Source organism: Falco punctatus (genome assembly GCF_963210335.1).
Source record: "Falco punctatus genome assembly, chromosome: 2".
Lineage (NCBI taxonomy): Eukaryota > Metazoa > Chordata > Aves > Falconiformes > Falconidae > Falco > Falco punctatus.
In genome coordinates this window covers 82,391,705-82,415,586 of record NC_137581.1, presented here as the reverse complement: position 1 = coordinate 82,415,586, position 23,882 = coordinate 82,391,705, and the positions used below count along the sequence as shown (strand labels likewise).

The following is a 23,882-nucleotide window of genomic DNA, read 5'->3' as shown; positions in this document are numbered from 1 at the left end:
ACGTAAATGTTCAGGAAGTACTGCAACAGTGCTACTTGTTAGCCTAGGCTAAATGAGTACGTTTGGCCAGTCAGGCTGTTATAAAATATGATGCTGTACTTTCTCTGTGGTTAAGCTGAAGCACAACATTATAAAATATCTCAAGGGGATCTAGAACTGTTTGCAGCAGAAAGCTACTCTGAAACTTGTTAGCTACTTTTCAGAATATGAGCACTGTAAACCGAGTAATTCAAGCAGGCATTATCAAGGAAAGTCCTTTAACCCAAAAGGTAAGGTTCGCTTTAATCTAAAAACCAGTTTTCCTGATTTTTATTTTTTTTTTTTTTTAAATCAGTTTCACAGAGACTGTGGAATATCCACTGGCCTAACTCCAACACTGACTCAGTAGTTCTGAAAATGTAGCTACAAAAAGGTTTTGTAAATACAAGGTTACAAAAAGCCTCTTCAATTTATGGGCTTTCCTAGCTGTTGGCCTAAAACTTTCAATGCCCTGAATCTACTTAAAACTCCAAAATAAACTAAACAGTCTTCCTGAATTCAGCTTCCCAAGTCAAAATGTCAAACAATTCCACAGCCTTTCCTTGGGCTACTGCAGAATGGGGGAGCTGAAGAACAAAATGAGGAAAAATGAAAAGCTTTACACTGGTGATGCTCATTCTTCACCCAGAGGCATTATTATCAAAACACTTGAAAATTACACCTCCATGCTCTCTGTTGGGGGACAAATGGTCAACATATGAGAAAATCCTGTCTTGATCTAATGTGCAGTCAGGTGATAGGAGGGCCAGGGAGGGCAGGGGAGAGGGGAGGGAGTTGGATGGGGAAGGGCAGCAGAGAGCAAACTGATTGTGAACTATTCTGGCACCTAATTAATTTCAGGGTCCACTTCAAATACCCTCTAGTGAGCCAATTTTTTTCATGCACCAGATTTAGCCTTTAGGGCTGCTAATTGCTAACTCCTGATTTATGTTTGTTTCAGCATACTAAAACCACCCAAAACATTCACTGCCTTGGGAAATGGACATTTTATAATTTCTTGACGACAGGCAACCTGAAAGTCAGATGTTTTACATTCTAGCAAAAAACATTTGCAAGATGCTTGTCATTTGAGCTGTTCTGTAGCTTTAATAAAGAAGTTATTGAACACAGCCTATCTGCAGTAAAGTAATGTTTTAGTTTAAAAATATTTACCTAATTTTTCAAAATGTTATAAAAGCCTTTGTCATACTCTCTCAAAATTCAGCAAGGCTGACTTCTGTCATGTTACCAAAAGAATGATAGTCGGGTTAAGTTAAGTCCTGCAGAGGATAGTTGCTTGATAAAGGAGGAAACAGATCACCCAGGACAAGCTGTGGGAACCAAGAATTATTAACATACTCTGTACGATTCGAAGGAAGATGTGTACAGAAAAATACCTGGTTGACTTCAAACAAAATTTATCTGTGCTCATTCCTATCTAATTTTGCTGAACTTCACTGAAAAGCTCTCTAACAAGAATATCCTTTGTGATTCTGCATCTAAGAAAGTCATCTGACTTGCTACTTATAGTGCCTTCATATGCCAGGCTATTACTCTGGTAGTATAGGAGATGCTCAAAGGCTCCAGCAATCCCAGGTTCACTGAACTCTGAGGAAGAACACCTCTAGATTAATCTGGGAAAAAGACATAAATGAAATTTTCTGTTTCTGTGTTTAGAAAGACTTGAAGAGGACAGGATATGCAATTTGCATAACCTAATAAGCATTTATATTTCTGCATCTTTATCTCAGTAGGAGTTCTGCATTTGCCCATTTCTGACAAATCATTTGCTTTCAATGATAAGCTTCATGAAATTTTATGGGAGGATTAAATAGGCAGCAACATTTAAAATATTAAATGCTCTTCATTAGAGTTTATGATCTGGAATAACATTATGAGATGTTAGGAAGGAAACTTAAATAACCTTAAGAGAGTCAAGTTTCTACTGCAATTCAAGAGTTTTATGTCTAATTTCTATAAATTAGTTCAGTTTAGAATCATCACAAGAGCCTGTCTTTACAAGCTAGTAATATCTGAAAATGTTATTAGTATACTTCTGAAGAGGAAACAATGTATCTAGCAATTTCAGAAGTAGAAAGTTGCAGTATCTTTTCCTGCAAGCTTCAGTGTTTATCCTGTGATATTAAATATTTTATCAACTAATGTATTTGGTCATGGAAACAGCATGAGAACTACCCACTCACTATGGTTTCCTGATCGCTGTGATCTCCCATCAGTGAGATCAACAATGTCACTTTAGAGAATAATTATGCTTTCCGGAGAAATCCAGGTTGTTGTTTCAGTTATTTCAGAGAGAACACAAGATAACAATGGATCCAGCACAGATATACTGTAGCATTTACATGTGTACTGGATTCATCTGTTCTGCAAATGGAAAAAAATAGAACTTGTACCTTTGCTGTACACTGAGATCTGCAATTACATCACTCTATCAGGAAGACACATGTCCCGTTGATGTGAGACTGAAACTGGAAAGAGGAACTGCAGTTTTTAGATTAGGAAAGTTGCCACTGCCAATCATGTTGGTGGCCTATTCATTTTTTTAAATGGGGGAAGTATCTGGAAACAAACATTAAAGCACTGCCAGTAATTCTGGGTGAAGTAAACCCAACTTACTCTTTCTTTAAGAGTATATATGCTTACATGTACATCAGCTGGCTACCTGAAGTTTAGCCATGATGCTGTGATTACCCATTTGCAATAAATGATCTGAGATTCCCATTCACTTCTATGGAAATTATGAACAGTGTGCATCTCTAAGGACAAAGCAATCTTTTAAGTACTCAAACTTGAATTCCAAGAAGTTAAATTTAAGAATTCAACAAAAAAAGCTGCCCCCAATTCCTATATTAATGGCATTAAAATTATAAAAAATTCTTGTTCATATGAAAAAGCAGAAAAGGAACACTTAACATATGCATTCAGTAATTTTCTCACCTGTAAAGATATTGGGAAAGTGAATAATCACACAGCAGTTCAACACACGTAATGAAGTTCTTGAAAAGTGTTCTAGTAAAGTAGTGTATAGCTAAAATATTCTGCCAGTACTATTTAGTTGTTTAGAAAAATGAAGAGAGGGTCCTACTGGCCTTAGATTTTTCTTAAAAGTTCATTTAACTTGCTCCTAAACTGTCATTTTACACCAGACAGACAAACACAGACTTTTGCACTGCAAATGTTCTGAGGAATGTTATATCAAAATTAAGATGCATAACTATGACAGGGCTGTGTTTGTATAGGGACTGACAGGTTATTTAAATTCCTGAATATGGGCTGAGACAAAAGGACTGCTTGGATTAAGATCAGCGTCCTGCCCAAGGCCTAGCTATGTATCATCTTCCCCTCTGAAGTACATTGGGAGGTCCCTGAAATGTACCGTCCTGCTTTGAAGATTTGAGGGTCTGGATTATAGTATCAGAAATACTGTCCAGCTTACTTTAAAAAGGAAACATCTTAACCATACTGTTCTCTAAAACAGGTGGTCAAGAAACTGGTACACAATGGTTTCTTTTTACCAGTAACTATTAGTAAGGTATTAGAACCTTGCACCTGCCTAAGAATTCACTACAAAATTTCAATAAGCTTTTACACTCAAATAATATAAAGACAAATATGAGGTTACAGCACTATTTGTAATTAGATGTATATACAACAAATAAAATGAATCAGAATTTCTGTAGAAACTTACAACTCTGCAGAGATCTCATTTTCTCCAGTCAATAGCACCATTATCACTGAAAATTATTTATGCTTTCATATTTAAATGTTAACTTAATATGCAACTTTATGAAACGACAAAAAAATTAGTAAATGCTTGGTACTCTAGTCAGAACAGAACTAAGACAGGTTGACTGCAGTAAATACACTTTCTATTAAACTACCTGAGGAGGTGGGGTCTTCAGAGAAGTCTGGCAGCTCTTCAGGGGGGTCACCATAGAAGGAGTTGAATTTGTGGCTTGACACAGCTGCTAGTACTGCTCCCTGAATAAAAACACCCACAAAGTTACACAAAGAAGGATAATGAAACAATTCCAGACACCCTGGATCATTCAAACTCCTGAGGTCTCTTGTGTGTTGACATTCTCAGTGAAGACTAAATAAATTTTATATTTTTAGCTCTGCTTCACTGTTACCAGTGACCATATCCAACAGAAGAGCTGGTCATACATCACTATAATAAACATAAAGTATATTCTTTGTGAGAGGATCCATGAGAACAATTTTACATGGGTAAGCATTTTAAAACTGTAAGTGTTAGGCATAAATTCCCATAGTACAATGCAAACAAAATAACTCATTTGTTTCTCTTTCCCTCCCTAGAGTGGGTAGCTTAGCAAATATAAAAATTCACTCTTTAAAGCAAATCAATATGTTGTTACTTGAGAAATTGTCAGAATCTGACACTGACAGCACTAGGATATTTGACACCCATAACGTATCTATATGAAAATGTAATAATCTCAGAATCCCAGAACGAGTGTTACATGCGAAGTTACAAAGGCAGAAAAATGGTTATCTGCTTCAACATACATTTACTTGTTCAAGTAAATTAGTTTAACCACTCAGGTTTTAATGCCTTACAGCTGTGGCTGTAGTCAAAACAGACCACAAATAATTTCACGAAACATTCTGCAAGGCTGTGCTTTGGATAAAATGGTAGAAAACAAATAGCACAGATACAAAAGCTCTCAGGAGACTAAATACAGTGGCCTCCCCAGGAAGAAGTCTGGGAACTGTGCCTAGAGCAGGAAAACAGGTCATATTCTAAAATGTACTTGCTAACATTTTAATGAAAGGATTACCTGGACATACCTGAAACCACCCAGAGAAAGCGCTGTTTATCATGACCTATGGCAACCGTTGCACCCTAATCATCAGCTGTTTTGCCAGCTACATTAAGCTTGCAAAGCAGCAACGCAACGTGTATACCCAATTCTGTATTTTATGACAAATTATAAAAATACCTCATGAATTGTAACACTGCATGATTCTGTTAAAATTTTCTCAACATTTCAGTGAATTAAAAAATGTTTCCATTAAACTTTTCAAGATAGGAACTGAAGGGAAACCATGTTGTTTTGGGCTAAAATGTCAACATTCTTTTCAACGCATCTGAGAAATACTTTTGTGTATAGTTCAACATAAAGAGGATAAACTGAAGAATACGTCTTTGCTCTTCTTGAAAAAAAACCACCCTAAAACATTATTACATTCCTTTTATTATAAATATAACACAATAACAGAAGAACATTTTACTATTCTCTCCTCTCTGATAACTCATGTTATACAGAATTAATGAATTAATTTGAAGACCTCATACACACCTGGGTTCATACCAGACAATTTGCACTGAAAATTAGTTTGAAAACTACGCACTAAGAAAGGATGAACACTCTTAACGAGATGTCATTGCAACAAACAACTGTGAAGGCCCATTTCAACTCTTTATTTTATTGTCAACTTCAGAGCACAGATTTCTTTTAGCATTTTTAAAATGAATAAAGTATCACACACAATTCAAGTTATGTAATTATATTTTTTTAACACTACATTCATTTTACCTTTAGTTTTCGTCTTGCATTGAATTTTCTCAATTGTTCTACTGTTTCTGGAAGATGAATCTTGTATGCATAGCGATCTCTCTCCTTAAAAACACCCACAAAAAACAAAACAAAGAAACATTAAACACAAGCTCTTAATATTCTCTCAACATTAAGAAACTAGACAAGAAATATACCAGCTAACAAGTATCCTAAGGAGAATGAGGATTTGTTGCAACTTAAGAAAAACCTTAGGAAAATGAGAGGGATTAAAATATGTTGAAAACATTCTTGAGCTAGGGATATTTTCTTTTTGTAATTTTGTTTCTCACTTTGTAGTAAGACCCTAGCTTTTTGTTTTACTGTTGCACTGTTAGTCAGTCTGTGCCTAGCATTAAACTTTGAAGCTGGCAAGCACAAAGTAGTTCCGCTTCTTGGGATTCACCAACTCCAGTGAAGTAAGGACTTCAAGTCCCCTTTTAAGGGGTGGTTGGTATCAGGTGAGCTTGAGAGATGGGGTACGTGTCCAACAGAGCAGGAAGTGCCAGCTTGATGGCTGGTGACACCAGGCGCTGGCTTACAGAAGGAATTCTCCATTGTACATGCAGAAGAAACATTCACCAATGAACAGTGGACAGTGGGGACAGAACCTGCAGCAGCTGACTACTTTCTTCCCCTGCCCCAAATCATCACAGAAGCTACATACACTTATTAATTTAATGTACATATTTATCACATGCATCTCCTGAATCAGAGTGAAATTGCTGGCAGAAGTAATTCTGTCTCTCTACGGCACTAAAGATGTCCCTGCCTCATGCTGTGTGTGGCTGCTATCTATAAATGGTTTAGAAGAAAATTCTGAGTCAGCAGGGCAGGCAGTTTATCACAGGCAAAAATAAGAGGACTGACTCACAGAATGCTGGCCTAAACTTGGAAACAAAGTTATCTCAAACTAAATCTTCTCTCTCCTTGCTTGTCTTTGAACAAGTAACAGCCATATCAGAAAGAGACCACAGACATCAAAAGTGCTATTCATGCTATATAGGCAGAACTTGCACATTTGCATTATAGAATTATCTTTTTAAAAAGCCTAACCAACTTAGTTGCTCAAACACAAAAACGGCAAAGCTTTCTGCCAAAATAACCCTCAACAAACCCCTTGCTTTAGCATCTAAATGTGGGTAAGCTCATGAAGTGAGAAAAAAGTCAAATTACACGCAGGTTAAACCAGATCACCTGTGTTTACCACAGGTGCAATCACTGGAGTATCATCATTCAGGCTTTCCCAACGTGGTGTCCATTCCTATGCTCTTTGAAATATTTTGTGCACTATGTATGCCCCAGATGAACAGACAGAACTTTGGCTCCTTTTGAGTGGAAATGTTTGAACCTGCAGTTTCCCAATATTCAGAAGAGTGCCTTAACCACTTTTATTCCCAAGAGGCGCATACTCCTGTCCTCCTTTTCTAAACTATATCATTCTGCAGCTTGGAATACACGAGTCAGAGCCAGAAAAAGAGCAGAGAAGTGGAGGAATGACTCCATTCACTACTAATTACACCATTTACTTGGAGGAAGAAGAAGAACATATAAGCCTGTGCTTCCCAGGTTCTTTTTTTTTTGTGTGTGTGTGTGTGTCAATATTTGTCTAATGCAGAACATACAAACAGTCCAGTAGCAGACATTAGAAGAGCACCCTTTCCAAGTAAGTGCCCTGTTTTAAGTTAATGATATTATGACTCACTCTACCCTGCATCCACACTATAGGAAAGAAATAGAGGATAACAAAGTAAAATAGTTAATTCATCAGCTTCTGCCAAAGAAGATACAAAGCTCTGAACCAGTACTTGCCAACCTTCAAATCTGCAACACACCTATCATTCTCCAACTCCAATGTCTAGTACAGCCTATTAATAGGACTGCTGAGAAACTAGGTGTATATTCTCCTGCTCCTGATGTTCAGTGTCCAGCAACTACTCTTCACTGGCTCAAAATGTGTTGTAAATTCTGCCACCACTGAAAAATAATTTGATTACCAGATGTCATATAATTTTATGTAGTTAGAGGCCTTTAAGTGACACACCACTACATACTTCCCTCACTCTGGTGGGGTATTTCAGGATCTAATGCAAGAAAGCAGCACGGTTAAGTAGCACGATGTACTGCAATAAACTGCATGGCTACATGCGTAAGAGGAAAGAGGTCTAGATAGGACCGAGCAAATACGAGAAAAGAAATTACTCCTCTAGAGTATGAGAGCCACAGAAAGACACATGAATACCTTCATCAAGCTTTATTCTGTGCAGCCCTACTCCCTGTACTCTGGTGCTGCTGAAGGTACCTAAGTGAGCTGGCTCTTGCTGCTAAGCAAGAGTTCAAGCCTGGCAGTTATCAAAATCTCAGGCTCTAATCTTAGAAAGCATTTAAAGCATATCATATCACAGATTTTGTACAATGTCACGGCTACTTTGAAAAGTTCAAAGAAACAAAATAAATAAATCTTTATCTCCCTTGAAGAGGAAACTGGTATGTAAACAGCTGCTTTTACTACCTTTAACCATGGATGATTCAGTGCTTCATATACTGTTATCCTTTCTGCTGGATCCAGCATAAGCATGCGGCGTACCAGATCTTTGGCACTTTCGGAAATATGGCTCCATTGCCTAGGATTCATCTGATTACAAGCAAGAAAAATATAAATTAAATTAGTAATAAGAATATAGAGAAGAACCTACTTATTATGTAAAGTAATTGCAGAGATTTAACACTGTTCGGTACTTGCAAACATTCCGCTACAATATATGTAAAAAGGAAGTTTTAAGTTTTTTAATAACTTACACATTTGTACATTATTTGCTATTGAAATGGCATAAAAATTGAAACCAGTGAGCACTGTATCACATAAAAGCTGACATATCCTTGGTATTATGTAATAAACACTGTTTAATTTTCTACCTATGCTACATTTTGTTCAGATAAAAGTGACCCTTCACTAGAAAAAGAAAAAGTAATTAGGCTTTGCCAGTTAACTATGCCCGTGATAAATGCAGAAATAAATGCTATTCCTGATAGCAATATAAGGAGTCACATGACAGTCTGTCTATATGAACCCACAATTTCATGCCAGTGATGCTGGGTAAGAAGGGAGTAAGTAAGTTAATGCCTGTTGTGAACTACTCTGGTGCTGTCCTGCAGGTATCATGGACAACGGCCCTTCCCCATGAATTCCTTTCAATTTACAACAGTTAAGCATCTTCAGCTGCTCAGGTAGGAAAGCACACTAACAAACAATTGCAACACTTTTTTGAGCAGAACAGTATCTTTAGGAGACAACAATGTGAAGGATGATTTGGAATATATTTTCATCTTGTGCATATGCGGGTTTGTGTTCAACTAGTCAAGATGATGGGCAACTGATAAAACCACAGTAATGTAAGAAAATTCTTTTTGTGGTAAAGGATTCTATCCTTAAGCCATTTCTAGTATTTCTTTAATTGATGAAAAACTTAAGTTTTATTTAGATGGTACACTGATAATTTTACAGGTACTAAATGAAAATCTAAAATTATAACCAGACTCTTTTCAATGTTATATTCTTTTCATTTAAAGACGTCAATTTTATTTAAAACCAGTCTTTATGAAAAATAGTTGCTTTAAATTGGAGCACTCAGGAATGTTATCTGGCTATGAAATGCACATTTATAGTTGTGATTTGTCATTTCTTTTTCTGCCCTAATGAAATGAAGGTAACTGCAAATTTGCAGCAAGGCTGTTTTATAATATTTTCATGGAATAAACATATTATTGTGGAAACAGGAACAGAAAAGGAACTGAGAAGACACAATGTGCTGGCCATGACTTTTTTTTTAAACAAAGAAAAGTTAACTTCTATGCTTCCAGAACGTTTTAGCTGCTTAAGAGATTCTATAAAGAAATCTTCCATAAAACAAAACAGGAACATCTACCAGTCTATGCAACTCAAAACTAGTGTCATTAAGAAATCCTGTTTCTTGGAATGCTAAATTTGAAGACAAAAAATGTGCTCCTGATCAAATGCAGCACAACTGCTGTCATTTACATTTTAGCATACTACCATCAAGTTAATATAATAAAACACTTCCTAAACCCTACTACACACTATCAGACAGTTTTGTTAATACACAGCTCACATATGACCTTGGTTGCAAAGTAAAGCAAAACTGATCTTAGACAAAACCGCAGAAATAGTGAAGTTGAAGCTTTAAATTTGTTTCCATAACGGTCCTAGGATGCTTATGTTGTGAAACAAGTTTATCTTGCACGCACACTGATTGCTTTCAGTTGCAAGTGGCTCCTTTTGAACCATCAGCTGCACTTTACTGCACATTGTACTAAAAAGAAAGTGCATAACTCCATTTTTACAGTAACATTTTTTTTTACATCAAGGAAATATGATAACCAGCCTTTATGATAGCTCTTTTATTTGACTAACAAATTTAAATGATCCACAAACATAAAGTAACATACAGTATGTTGTATTTCACAGCTAAACCTCATGTAATCTCACCAAGCTCAATGTACAGTTAAGGGCTAGCTGTTGCACCCATTTATTTCATCTGAGTAAATATTTCTGTATTCTAATCCCTAACACTGATACAAAACACAGTAATAACAAGACAGACTGAAGAGAGAAAATCACCTCTTCCTGTGTAACACAGATATCTGTAAGTTTCAAATTTAAATCAGGCTAAATAAAAAAAAACTTCCAGAAATTTTACCAGCAGAGCTCCTCACCTCACTGGAAAAAGATTCAGATATACTGTCATTTACCTTGTATTTTCCTTTAATAATGCCTTCAAATAATCTTTCCTTGGTTCCATAAAAAGGCAAACAACCACTTAGCAGGATAAAAAGGATCACGCCACAACCCCAAACATCTACAGGCTTCCCGTAAGGTTCCCTTTTTACCACTTCTGGGGCCATAAAATGAGGTGTTCCTACACGTCCTAAATGGAAATAAAAACAAAACTGAGTCAAAGTGACATATGTCAAACATGGAAATGAAGAACACCACTGCATTAAACAAACAGTTTTAAGTTTTTTTCATGGGTTAAGCTTTTAACACAATTCTTTCTTTTTTCCTTAAGTTTAGTACTTATTAAATACATGCAGCGAGACAAATGAGTAGTTTAACTTTTTCTTGATTTATACTTCTATAAATTACAGAATATTCTATCCTACCCTGCAGACTGTGAAACAAGACTTATGTAAGAGCACTACGATTTTTCAGTGAAACATGCCATATAGAAGTAAAGATATCAATTTGGACCACCTTTGAAAGAGGAATTATTTATCCAGAGCATGTGCAAAGATACTGTAGAGTTCCAATCTACACTGCTTGCTTGAAAAAGCTGCCTCTAATTGGCAAGAGCATAGTTTGGTCTGATGCTCTGCCCAGATCTTAGCCAGTGTACTGAAACTGCCAACAAGAACGCAAAACACCAGCAAATGTGTTGTTCATTTGAAGTAGATAAAAAAGATAATGCAGATAAAAAGATAATGCTAATTTGTTTCACAGAGTGCTTTCAATGAGTGACACACAGTAATGGTTCTGGGTCAGTACTGATTTTGGTGATGTAGGTACACCCACACAAACAAAACATTTAGTACCAGCTAATCCTTGGAGTGCATAAACTGATTAGAATGACTTAATTCAATCCCTGTGTAGCACATTAAGCCACATAAAAGCAACAAACATTTTACCTCTCCCTGTAAATGTTTCCCATTATAAAGGTTTGTTTCCACTGCAAAGGATTTGCAAGAATGAAGCTTTAGACCCTCAGGGCATCAGTGACACTTACAAACACTGTAGTCTTTGAACTATGCTGGTTCCACTCAAGTACCAACAGAAGAAAAAAACCCGCAACTAGCAAACTGCTACCACTTGTACCACCACCTCCATAAACTATTCTTGCTCACTGATACTACAATGGACTTCAGAGGCTCCATTCAAGGCTTGCAGCATCTTTTTGCTGGCTAGCAGAGTTTACAATGCAGCCTAGAGAATCTGAGGTGTTCGCGTGGCACATATTTAGTTCAGTCTTGTCTTGTAAAGACTCTTGCTGGACTAGCCTATCCTGCACAGCATTTGAATATGAGTTAGCTAAGTTGCAGCACGGGTAACAAACACTTTGGAGACTATCTGGCAATAGCTTACACAGTGAAGACCATCCTTCATTCATACCACCTAATGCAGGAATACAATCTGACCATGCTTTGTTAACTAGTCCCTACTCACTCTTTTTTGTATCTACAAGGATTAAAGAATTGACAGAAAGATGGTAGCTTTTTCCACCATACTATTCTTAAGAACAAACACCACCATTGCCAAGCTTCTTCACCTGGCTTTGTGTTAAACCTTTTCATTCCCAGTTTATGAGGGAATTCCTCTATCAAACAGATGTCAGGAGCCTGCCTGTGGCAAAGAAACATCACCTCACCACCAAGCTAGGCTGGCATCTTAAAAAGTCCATGCAGACTAGGCTGACATGATGGCAAAGGGGCACTTCCTTCCCAGGCTAAAAAAAGAATAAAACAGCAAGATGCTGCAAGTCCAGCTCATCCCTTGTATCACTGAGGGAAGAGGAAAGACATTTACTTTGGACAGAGAAAGACAGAGATCAACATGGGGAAAGATTACTAATTTTCTTGTTGGTTACACACAATTTATAGGGTAACTGATCACCCTAACTGATAAACCTTAAAGCCAAACCTTCAAGATCACAAATACGAGGTAAAGAATTATCTCCTTAGATGACCCAAAGACTCTCTTTTAAATGCCTGGTGACGGGGAAGGGAAGGAAAACTGCAACTATGTATCTCCAGTACACACAAGTTGCTGAGAACTCTGGGGGTTTTTCCTTTTTTTTTTTTCCTTCCATCCCCTCCATGTGCCTACAAATCTATATCTAGAAGGATATCCTAACATTTTTCCCCCTAAGATTCCATAATTTGTTACAGCAAATGTATCCCCGTTTCCAGCTCTGTATCATGCTACGCATGTACATAGGCAGCAACACCTGTCTGTTCAAACGGTACTTGTATACCACTTAGACTGCTCATGTGACATTAGTGGTACGCGTACCACAGTCTGGAAATCTTTAGAACAGAAGTCATCATGCGAAACCGCAGAGCAGCCTGGCTTACCCATGTCTTGTTTATCTCAGTGGTAAACTTCCTGGCATTTGGGTGCAGAGGTACCCATTTGCAGTTTTGGAGGAGGTGTACCCTCTCTTACACATAGGAAAAAACACATTTGTGGTTATAAAGGTAATTTGAATCTTTTTTATCAATACAAATGGAAAATCATATATACTCTGAAGATTCTGCCTTCCTACCAGGCTTTCTAATTGCTGTTACAAAATCTGGGAAGTCTAGAGAAAACAGAAATTATTCAAAACTAGAAAATAGAAAATATTCAAAAGACAAACAGCAGAATTCACTAGAAGACTAGATAGCATAAGGACAAAGCAAGCTGTATAAAAGGTATTAAACTTCAGGGACGTATACAGTTGTCTGGATCAAGTAGCTATTAAAACTAAGAATCCTATGTATCAAATGATATCTAAGTTGATATAATGCATATTTCCAATAATTTTATGCCATTCCTCTCAGCTCAGGACCTTTGTGTTTGAAGTAAACAATTGCAGAGACGAATGTAGCAAAACATGACTATGTGCTGTGAGATGTAGAAGTAAAGCCATGGGTTTTGGTTTGGTTTTTTTTTTTTTTTTTTTTTTTTTTTTGCCAGCACATTTAAGTCTGTTGGGCATCTGCTGTACAGTGAAGGCCAACCTACAGAACACCTTGTTCTGAGGATGTGTCCTTGCAAATAATCGCCCATGCTACATTTTCTCCTATGGTGTAAAATAGTGTATTTAGCAGCAACACGCTACATAAGCAATACTATAGTGTTACCAGGTGTAGGTGTTTAGGTGTCAAGGTGCTGGCAAGTAGTGGTGCTGCGGGGGTGGTCTCTGTGAGGAGGGGCTGGGGCTGCCCCATGCCAGACACCCCTGGTTCCAATGGACCCACTGCAGAGCACAGGTGAGTCAAGCAGGCAAGATGGTGGTGCCTCAGAGAAACAGTGTAAGAACAGGAAAGACCCTACCCAGCAGTGCAAAGTACGGGAAGGAGTGAGAAACAGCCCATGAGCACCAGGGTGAGAGGAGGAGGAAGTGGGAAAGGTGCTCCAGGCGCCCCAGCAGACTCCCCAGCGCACCTGGAAAGGCCACGGTGGAGCAGCTACACACAACTTCAGCCCTGTTGGTGACCCCCCACCAGAGCAGGTATCCACCCTCCAGCCCATGGAGGACCTCATGCTGGAACGTGTGGATATTCACTGAAGGAACTGCAGCCTGTGGAGGACCCCCCCAGGAGCAGGAGAAAAGTGTGAGGAGGACAGCGTGGCAGAGGGGGGCTGTTACGGACTGACCACAGCCCCCCACTTTCCACCCCCTGCACCACTCTGTGCCGAGCGGTAAGGGAGGCAGGAGCGAGGGAGCACAGTTGCTCCTGGGAAGGGGAGGAGAGGAGGTGGTGTTTTCATTTTTGTCTTACTTTCCCACTACCCAAATCTATATGAATTCGCAAGAAATTAAACTGTTTTTCCCCAAGTTAAGTCTGTTTTACCTGTGAGGGTAACTAGTAAGCAGTTTGCATGTATTTATCACAACCCATGAGCTTTTTCGTCCTATTTTCTCATCCTGCTCTGTTGAGAAGAGGGAGTGAGTGAGCAGCTAGCTGGTGGACTCTGGCCCTTAGCCAAGGTCAACACATTGCTATGCTGGTATTAACATACAGAATTACTGACTAAATAGGGAAAAATAAGATCAATCTGTAGAAGAATGGCTGCAGAAGCGTGGCCTTAGAATCTCTGAAGATCTGCACAATCCAGGCCTGGTATTAGAATAGGCCTGTAATCAGAATTGTGCTGAAGTTGCTGCGCTGAAGTTAACAAGAAAGGTGGCCTTCAGCTATTCTTGAATCCTGAGACCAAGTAATTATGTTGTGCCAACAGGCCGTGGCTGTAACGAGATACAGCTGCTGGGAAAGCAGGTGCAGGGCCAAGGAAGATAGGGACCGGTATGGGAAAATAGGGAGTAACAAACTACAAGGCTGAAGCACAGCAACACAATTAGCTACATGGATAGAGTGCTTATTTTAGTCATGATAATTAGGGGTGTGAGAACCGTGCGTGTTTAGAGACTACCAACCAATTATATTTCTGCTTTACCAATATGCATGTGTATCGGTTCTATATAAGTAGTGTTAGAAACTAATAAAGTTGAGCAAGATGCATAACTCATATTGAGCGTCTTCTTGACTCCGGCGAACCCTTCTTCCAACATGAGTCTCCCTCTAAAGATAGTTTGTTTCTTTCATTTTTAGATTTCAAATATCACCGTAAATGTTTTAATCTGTATAAAATAATATAAACTGTATAAAATAAGTAATCTGACAGTGTCAAGAGAGTATTCAAAAGTGCATATTTTTTTGCTTCCTTCTCCCTTTCAGCAAATAATGTTTCAAATTAAAACTACTTTGCAGGAATTGATAAGCAAAAGAAATCCTTCAGTACTTATATGCACTCATAAATATATGCAGAACAGAATAGCTTCTTGAAACTAAGCATTAACCATCTTCACCAAATTTTGCAGAGCTGAGTCTTGACGATGGACAAGAGCATCAGATTTCCTTTCCCCCTCCTCTTCCTGACCACAGGGCAAGGAAACACAAAAATACAGGACTACTGCATATCAACAGATAGCAAACATAACTTGCAACAGTGCACTTAAAAATTGCAGACAAAAGATGCAAGCACTTCTTATGCCGTAGCCACCCACTGCCAGCACTCTGCTCATTATCAGTGACCTTCTTCGTATCACAATTTTTTCCCATACACACATTCTTTTCTAACAGAACAAGCTTCTTGAGGTTTATTCCCTACTTTCTACGTGACAATAGGCAAATTATAGCCTCTTGATATTTCAGGGTTCCTGTTTTACTTTACCTGGTGACCTCACATCAGAATGTGAGGCTTAATATTTACTTAGTACTCAAGTGCTCTTACAAACTGGCAGACGTTACGGTTAACAAACACCGTTCTTCTCTGATCATCCCAAACTTTCTTTCTCCTTCCTTGGAAGTTAAAGAACTTACACCACAAGCGGAAGAACTGGATCTTTGTCGCCCTGGTTCAAAACCAGTATACAACAAAAATCCACTTGAGTGAACTGCTTGATATTGAGCAGAAGGAACAGTCCAGCTCAGTAATAGGCAACATTCTACACAGCTGTTTAAGACACCAGCAGACTGCTGCTATAAGCTAGGTGAAAAATGGATGCTACTTAATAGAATGCTGAAAAGCCAGTACTACTAAACCTTATTACTCACTTTTAAATTTCAAATGCATAAATACAAATGAAATGTGAAAGAAGGCTAGGTTCACAATAAAATCCTGCCATTTACCACTACTAGATTATAATTTGTGAAAATAATTACAGAATTATTTGGTTTTGTAACCTTTTCAGTGCAGATTACAAGATCAGATCCTGATATTTTAGATGGGGGGTGAGGGTGGTGGAAATCACAGTTTCATCATGAAAAATTAAATCCAGAACAAACAGAAACTTAATAGGTTGAGACTGAATTTTCCAGCTAAACAGGACCCCCCCCAAAAAGCATATATATGTGTATGTATAAGTTAGCACCTTAAAAAGGCTAAAGTAATTTCTGGGGCAGCTGTCATCCTCATGACAACTAACTACTTCACTGGGTTCATCAAAGAAGCAAATGATGATTCCAAGGTTATTCTAAAAACTGACCTGAGGAAGGACTGCTGAGCTGCACTTCACTCAGCAAAATGAATGGAGTGTACACATGAACTTAGATAGAGATTCTTCCTATGCCGCAACTACAAGAACTGTAAGCTGAATATCAGTAACAGGATAAACAAAACCTATAGACAACAAAGTTTTCTAAACTCACGGATACTCACTGCACTTAAGTCCAAGTATCACTTCCGCTAAAAATTATCAGGTAGAAAATTTGCTTTCTAAACATGTCCGGTGTAAGATTTCAAAATTGTTCTCGACAGTTGAATTTTTTAAAAATATTTTAGAAATTTTTCAATTTCCTTTGGTATTTTGGGAGAGGCTTTGCATCTTTTTGGAGACAGTGTGAGAATGAACAGTAAGCAAAGGCATTTTTCTTTCTGGAATAGATAACTTCTGCCTTCCACAGGTCTTTCATTCTTCAGGATAAGAACACTCATAGATATGTTTGAATGACTGCGCAAGAAAACATTATTGCATTTAAATAAATATTGCATGCATGCATATACACATGATTTTTAGTTGTATCTGTATATGAGAAGAAATCATATGGAAGACTGGAATCAATTTCTGTCTATGTGCTTCTAGGTTCTTCTTATCTGTTCTAGAGCAGCATTAACTGAGTATCATCACTACATGAAGATTCAGCAGCGGTATGTATTCAATGTGATACTTGCCTCCATCCAATTCATTGTAAATAAATGACTACATCAAAGTGTCTGCTGACTTAGGAAGCACTCAATGCCTGAATAGGTACACACATTAGACATCTTATTTCTACAGGTAAGCATTCTTATCAGCCAGTTTTGAGGCATGTTGGTAGTCTGGAAATTTATAAAACTGCTAATTTTGCTGATTATTCCTGTGGATAAACAGAGAGCTTCAGTCTTCAGGTGTTGTCAATCTGATATCATTTACAAGCACTAAAGATAAATTTTGACTTACCTTTGATAATTTAGTTTCTATGACTCTTTCCATATTATTCCAGACAATAGGGCTATGCTTTCCACAAGAAGAAGAGTATATACAGAGACCCAATCAGATTTTGTCATCCCTAAGGCAGGGGATTGATGACCAAGATATCAGAAGGAGAGTCTTTCAACAGCAGTGGTATCTGAACGATGTATAAGGAAACAACTGGAACAAATAATTTTTAGGAAAAAAATGTGAGGTACTAATAAACATCACCATCTGACCTCTCACAATAGTGTAATAAGAAATATGTTCATAAATTAAGGAGTTTCTAAAAGAGTTGGATGTCCAGAATAATGTGGAAGGAATCAAAGAATCACACACCACAGATCAGATAGGTCAATACTTTACTACTATTAATTCCTTTCCACATTACTCCAGACAATAGAGATGTTTAAAGCAGGTGTACAGAGAAGGTGAATGGATTAAAAAAAAAAAAAAAACAAACAACAAAGAAAAAAAGAAAAAAAAAGGTAACTCAGCTTCAGCACAGAAGATTGTCTGAAGAAAATGTATTTTAAAAGATGCATCAGCAGACAACTGGACAACTGGATATTAGTGTCCAGAAAACGAACAAAGCAAAGATCACATGTTAACCAGACAAATTATAATAACTGACTCAATGGCCTTTTCAGCCATAAAACTATGATGGAGGAAGTAAACCTAAATTGACTTTCAAACACATTAGCCTCCTGTAAGCACTTTCAAATCAACCCAGATGTGAAGTGAAATTTCTGAGAGACAGTAAACCACAGTTTTATCTTTTAAATAAAACAAAGTCTATCAGAGGTAAAGCTTTGAAGAAGCTCACATATTTTTTCTCAAGGTGCGTGTGTGGGGGGAGCGAAACAGTGCTTTTGCTTTGCAGAGGAAAGAAACGCTACCATTTAAGAGAAAAATGAATACTAGTGTAGGACCTCAGCTTACAAATGTTTAACTCTCCTTGGAAAACAAAGGAAAGATTTGCTGTACCATTCAGACACTAATGATGAAAAGAAGAAAAGTCTATGCAGTGCAAACCCCCAACATTTCAAAACCATGTTTTTTAAACTGGGTTTTATAAAACCACCAAGAAGATCCAGTTTGGTGAAACACACGAGCAGGTTGCCCAGGGAGGTCATAGATACCCCATCCCTGGAAATACTCAATGTCAGGTTGGATGGGGCTCTGATAACATGATCTAGTTGAAGATGTCCCTGCTCATTGTAGTGGGGTTGGACTAGATGACCTTTAAATGTCTCTTCCAACCTAAACCATTCTATGATCATTTTTACATTGATAGGAACAATAACAAAAAAAGGAACTTAAAAGATTCCCCCCCTCTGCCCTGCCCCCTAATTGCATGGTGTCATTTGCAGGGCAATTTATGGTAATGTCTTCCTTCACTATTTTTGTACTAAGTCTAATAGAAGCTAGCTGTGAAGAACCAAGAACACTTGATATTTATTTGGTGTATTTCTATTAAGAACATATAAGATCTTTTCCAGTAAGATGATGGTTTTATTAGGATATCTGAAGGTACTATATGATTCTGAAACAACTTAGGGGAGCTAACTCTTAATACATAAAAATCAATACTGGAATGGATTAGCACCATGGTACCTCTGACATTTTGCTGCTAAAGGTAAAAAGTGAAAATCAGTTAACGATCCATAGATAAGACTTGACAGTTAGTATAGAACCTCATACCATTTAGGTCTATACAGTTATCTTATTTTGCACTAGTTCAAACCAGGAGAAAATAAGTAGATTAAAAGTGGAAGAAACAGCACTTGTAGACTCAATGGTTTCTGTTCCTTCAAACTTTTATACCATATACTAGCTGAAACTCCCCAAGATTAAGCATCCAGGATATTTAGTATCTGATAAATCTGATGTCACATTTATTTAAGAAAATATCGTGACAATGCATACCACATTCAGAAAGAAAATTTGTCCAAGGAAGAAGACAGAGATCATAATGTGCGATCGCTCTATTAAATCACTGATTTCCCAGAGGTTCCACTACTCCAGCTGCATCATAATCTTGCAGTCACAGATTGTTTCCTATCTACATCCTTTTCCATAGGAGCTGACTTATAAATTATGATGATCTGTAACTATGTTGCACTCTGCTAGAATTCCACCTTAAAGTACCTACTTCAATGCTTCAAATGAATACACTTAGCAAAAATTTTCCACTTATCATAAGAACTGCAAGAAGAGACCTTCAGAGAGTGGTAGCTCATGAAAATGATTTCCTATCAGAAGATGACACATGCTTCTTATTCATTACCTTGCAGCTTATGGGCACAGTGGAACAAAAAGTATTTCTTTACATTTTCCTTTCTGGTCTTATGAAAAATGAGTTATGGCTATATATATATATATTTACTTAATAATAATTTAACTCTATTAAAAATAAACTCAACTAGGTTGTTAGCTGATAAAATAGTCACGTTCCTAAAATCTATTCCACAGAAATTTTCATTAATCACATCTAGTATGATGTCGTAGATTGTTATTGTGAGTTCCCTTACACTTCTGTTAAATAACCTTCTATCTGCTTGAAAGAACACTGTAGTTATCCTTCTAAACAACACAAGTCTATCTCTGGACTCACATAGCAAGACTGGGACTGGTCTACTTTCAATACCTGGTACCTAGTTTAACTTTATTACAAAAATCCTCTTCCCCTTCCCAAAAATTTAAGCACACTGGAAAAAAGATGTCTTTTGTTAAGTTAAAAAAATTCTGTAGTCCCAAACAGAGTGAAAGCTATAAACTAGAAGGCAGATTTAGAAGACGTTAAGGAATAAAATTCCCTTTTATCTGTGTTCTCCTGGGGCTACACAGAATCTGGGCTTGAAAGGCACAGCTGGTCAACGTAAAAGTAAGAAAAGTGGCACAAAATGCAAAGGCATGGAAGCAGGAAAAGAATTTTAGAACATTGATAAGCCCTGAATATTTTATATATAGCCACTTATATTTTAAGAGGAAAAATACTACTACAAAAGAGAGTTATCTTCATAGATATTGAAGAGCTTTCACATAATGGCTGGGGTTTTATGCAAGATTAAGGGAAGAGTACTATCAATTGAACTTTACTACAGTTACACTACTTCCAATGTTGACGTATTTTTTCTAAAGGAAAGCTGTCCCTTTCTAGTTTAAAAGATAAAACTACTCCAAGCAACGTAAAATAAAGAAAGATACAAGATTTCTGTTCTTGAACACCAGGGTCATCTACATAGGGATTTACACTAATAATCAGTATATTCTGCTAGGGTTTTGTGGCAATACACATTACCTAGATACAGAAAGATTAGTAAGTATTGCACTTTCTGTAAGGATAAGGCAGTGTGTTTTCAGTATTGTAAAAATTTTGAGGTGTACTGCACACTGAAATGGGTTTGAAGCACAGCAGGGTTTAGGTCAGTAAAGAGTATGTTAATATCATAATAGGTTTTATTTAATAGAGAATTTATTTTTTGATGTCTTAACTACCAAATATAGGAATTGCCATGCTGGAAGGGAAATAATTGACTATGTTAAGCTGAATCAATGCTTTTCACTAAAAACTAGAAAAAGAATGTGAAATTGAACAGGTTGGTTATTATACTCCTCAAACGTCTCTATATGGAGAGTTTCTATGCATTTAGGAGTCAATTAAGAAATTAGTATTACCTGTACTTATCCATAAGGCATACAGATAACTTATGGAAACAATTACATAGGTAAACAATTTTTACAAGAAATTTATAGCCCAGTTCAAACAGACAGTATTGTTAACTTCCACATAACAAATATGGAGTGATACTGTAAAGTTGAAGAAATAAAATTTTGCAAGTGCTGTGTAGGGGACTGTCTAGTAATATACCTTCAGGTAAGTATCTGGAAGGGAAAAGAATTGCCAGATAACAGATGTAGTTTGTGGTATAAAGACTGGAATGGACGATGACAAGAAAGAGATAAGGAGTCTGTTAAGGAGAAAGCCTGAAACAAGCAGTAGAACTGAGACCTTCCATGGTATATAAATAAAGTGGAATTACTCTGGGTATCCCTGAAAGCAAGAGGAATTTGGGTCTGAAAGAAAGAAGTGCTAAGAAAAAGGCTACAAATTGGAAATGACAGTTGAGAGAGAGAAAAAAAATACAAAGGCAGACTGGTGTGGCAGAAGCTGAGATGGATGAGGCAAAAGATACAGAGGAATATTACACTGATGAAACTTAAAAAAGAAGCTTCTGTAAGTAATGCAAACAGAACCAGAAAGGAATGAAAATATTTTTACATAGAAAAGGGAAGACCAGGCCAGCACTGAAAACTGCGTGGAGGCTGAGCACATGAACGATGAGTGGGATCGCAGAACAGTGAATGATAACAGGAAAAACATGACAAATTTGGGGAAAAATTCAGGATTTTTTTCCCCAAGTTGAACTTGAGGTTTCTGGTGAGACAGCTAGTAGTCTGAAAGAAAGTAAACTGTATCTGACTACCTCCAGAAGAATAGCTGAAACAGAAGAAATTAATTTGCTCAGTCAGAATACAAAGAAGAAAAATGAGAGAATCATAAACAAAAGTGTAGGAACTATCACTAAAAAAAGCAGTGGCTGATATACAGAAAATTTGAGAAACACAGAAAAAGTACGGGAAGGAGTGACCTTTTTATTAAGGAAACAACGGTAGCTTAACTGAATGAGTATTTTCTTTGAAAAGATGTATCTAGGTCTCTAGATAATAAGAACTTGGATAATTCCAGGGTATTACTGATATCTGGAAGGGAATGGAAGTTGTCGTTGTGTTTATATTGGATTTGCTTTTTATTTTAAAAAGCAAATAAAAGCCAAATTCAGACCTCTAAGTAATTAATCTGAGTTTTTGAAGAAGCATGGTACTGCGAGTAAGTTACTTGTTTTGGAAAAAAAAAAAAATTAAAACTTAACATTTTTTTTTTAACGTGGTCTCCTACTCTGGCAATGAAAGCATCAGAAAATTGATTGGGTCTTCATCTGTGCAGGCTGATTAAAGCATAAGCCTATTGTCTGGAACAATATGGAAGGCAGCTAGAGGAAATAAAATCCACAGAAAACAGAACACAGTCAAAAATATACATACGTATCAAGATACTGATGTCTTCTGCAGTAATTACAATGAAATATTAAAACACAGAAGAGAGTCACACGTGAAAACTAGTAAGATTTTGCTATTAAACAGCATAGCATTCTGACGGAAATTGCCTAAGAAACAGGGGAGCATTGACGAAGCTGTAGTAAGTCCTTACTCACTTGCTTTGACATACATTTCAATCCTGATAGCATTTTTATTTGATTTGTGTAGTCAAGCATGAAAGAATTATGCCAAAGATTGTATTAAAGTGGGAAACTCTTAGCTTTTTTCGATTTTATTTTGATCAAACTAGCATAATTTCCTGTTGAATATTATTTAGAGGGATTTAATATTCAGTATATGTACACAAAACAATGTTACATTCCAGTAAATGTTTAGCTTAACTGTGTGCAATTATAATGTTAAGAAAGTCTTTAGTGAAAGATTATTTTTGAGCTTTTGTTTTGCAGGCCAGGCTGTGTCAGAAGAACAAACTCTGCAGTACAATGTACATAATATTACATAACTTCAAAGGAAAATTCCTTACCTCCAGCAACTAGTCCAGACTCTCCCAACTGAATTGCTACCCCAAAGCCACCAAGCTTTACTGGGGCTGAATTCTCTTTTGAGGCAAGCAGTACACAGTGTGGCTGAAAAGACAAAAATCCAGACAAATTACTATATTATTTGAGAAATACAATTCGCATTTTAGACCTTATTTTCCTAAATTTGCAAACAGAAGCTAGAATTTTGGCTTTTTAAAAAAGAATTTCCTAATTTAAAAGTATTTTTTTATTTCTGGCATGGACTCCTTGTCTTTCAATTGTCTCAAGCACAGCAAAGTCCTTTCAGGACTTATCAGAACTCACAAGGAACAAGGAAATCATAATAACATGGAGATAAAAAGTAATGCCTATAATTTCTTACCTGGTATTACTTTTTCTTTTTTGCCTTTAACCCTTAAGCCTTACATTGTTTCAATTCTCCAGCAGAAATATCCTGCCTATAATATACTCTGTGGGATCTCATCCTTTACAAGAGAACAGAAAACACTATTTTGAGCCTTAATCATAGAATTCACTGATCACTTTCCAACTGCAGGAGAGAAAAGGAACATGCATGTGATGTTTCTAATAAATATTTCAGTGAGAGGGGAAATTGTTTTGGTTTCTAAACTGGATTCCAGACACAGTCATCCATACCTTTGATTTTCCACAGTCTTTCCACTAACAAGAGTGAGGTGTAATGTAGAAAAATGGAATATTATACAACAATTTGGATTGATATGCACTGGTGTAGCAGGAAGTAACATACACACAAAATCTATCGGAACACAATCTAGTATTTAATACACATAGCAAAACTACTGCAT

The 23,882-nt window shown here is 37.0% G+C and overlaps 1 protein-coding gene across 13 annotated transcripts in view; it reads right to left on the bottom strand.

Moving 5' to 3' along the window:
* Positions 1-23,882, bottom strand: part of CASK (calcium/calmodulin dependent serine protein kinase) — a 227,935-nt gene that overhangs the window by 74,603 nt on the left and 129,450 nt on the right. For 12 of the 13 annotated variants that reach the window (XM_080374290.1, XM_080374293.1, XM_080374285.1 and 9 more), the window contains exons 6-10: positions 23,058-23,160; positions 10,389-10,564; positions 8,131-8,253; positions 5,601-5,684; positions 3,921-4,020 (exon numbers count right to left, since the gene is read on the bottom strand). In XM_080374290.1, coding sequence (XP_080230416.1) covers positions 3,921-4,020; positions 5,601-5,684; positions 8,131-8,253; positions 10,389-10,564; positions 23,058-23,160 — 586 coding nt within the window. Of the gene's footprint in view, positions 1-3,920; positions 4,021-5,600; positions 5,685-8,130; positions 8,254-10,388; positions 10,565-17,398; positions 17,540-23,057; positions 23,161-23,882 lie in introns of those variants that run through there. The other variant, XM_080374289.1, reaches the window with a different exon arrangement.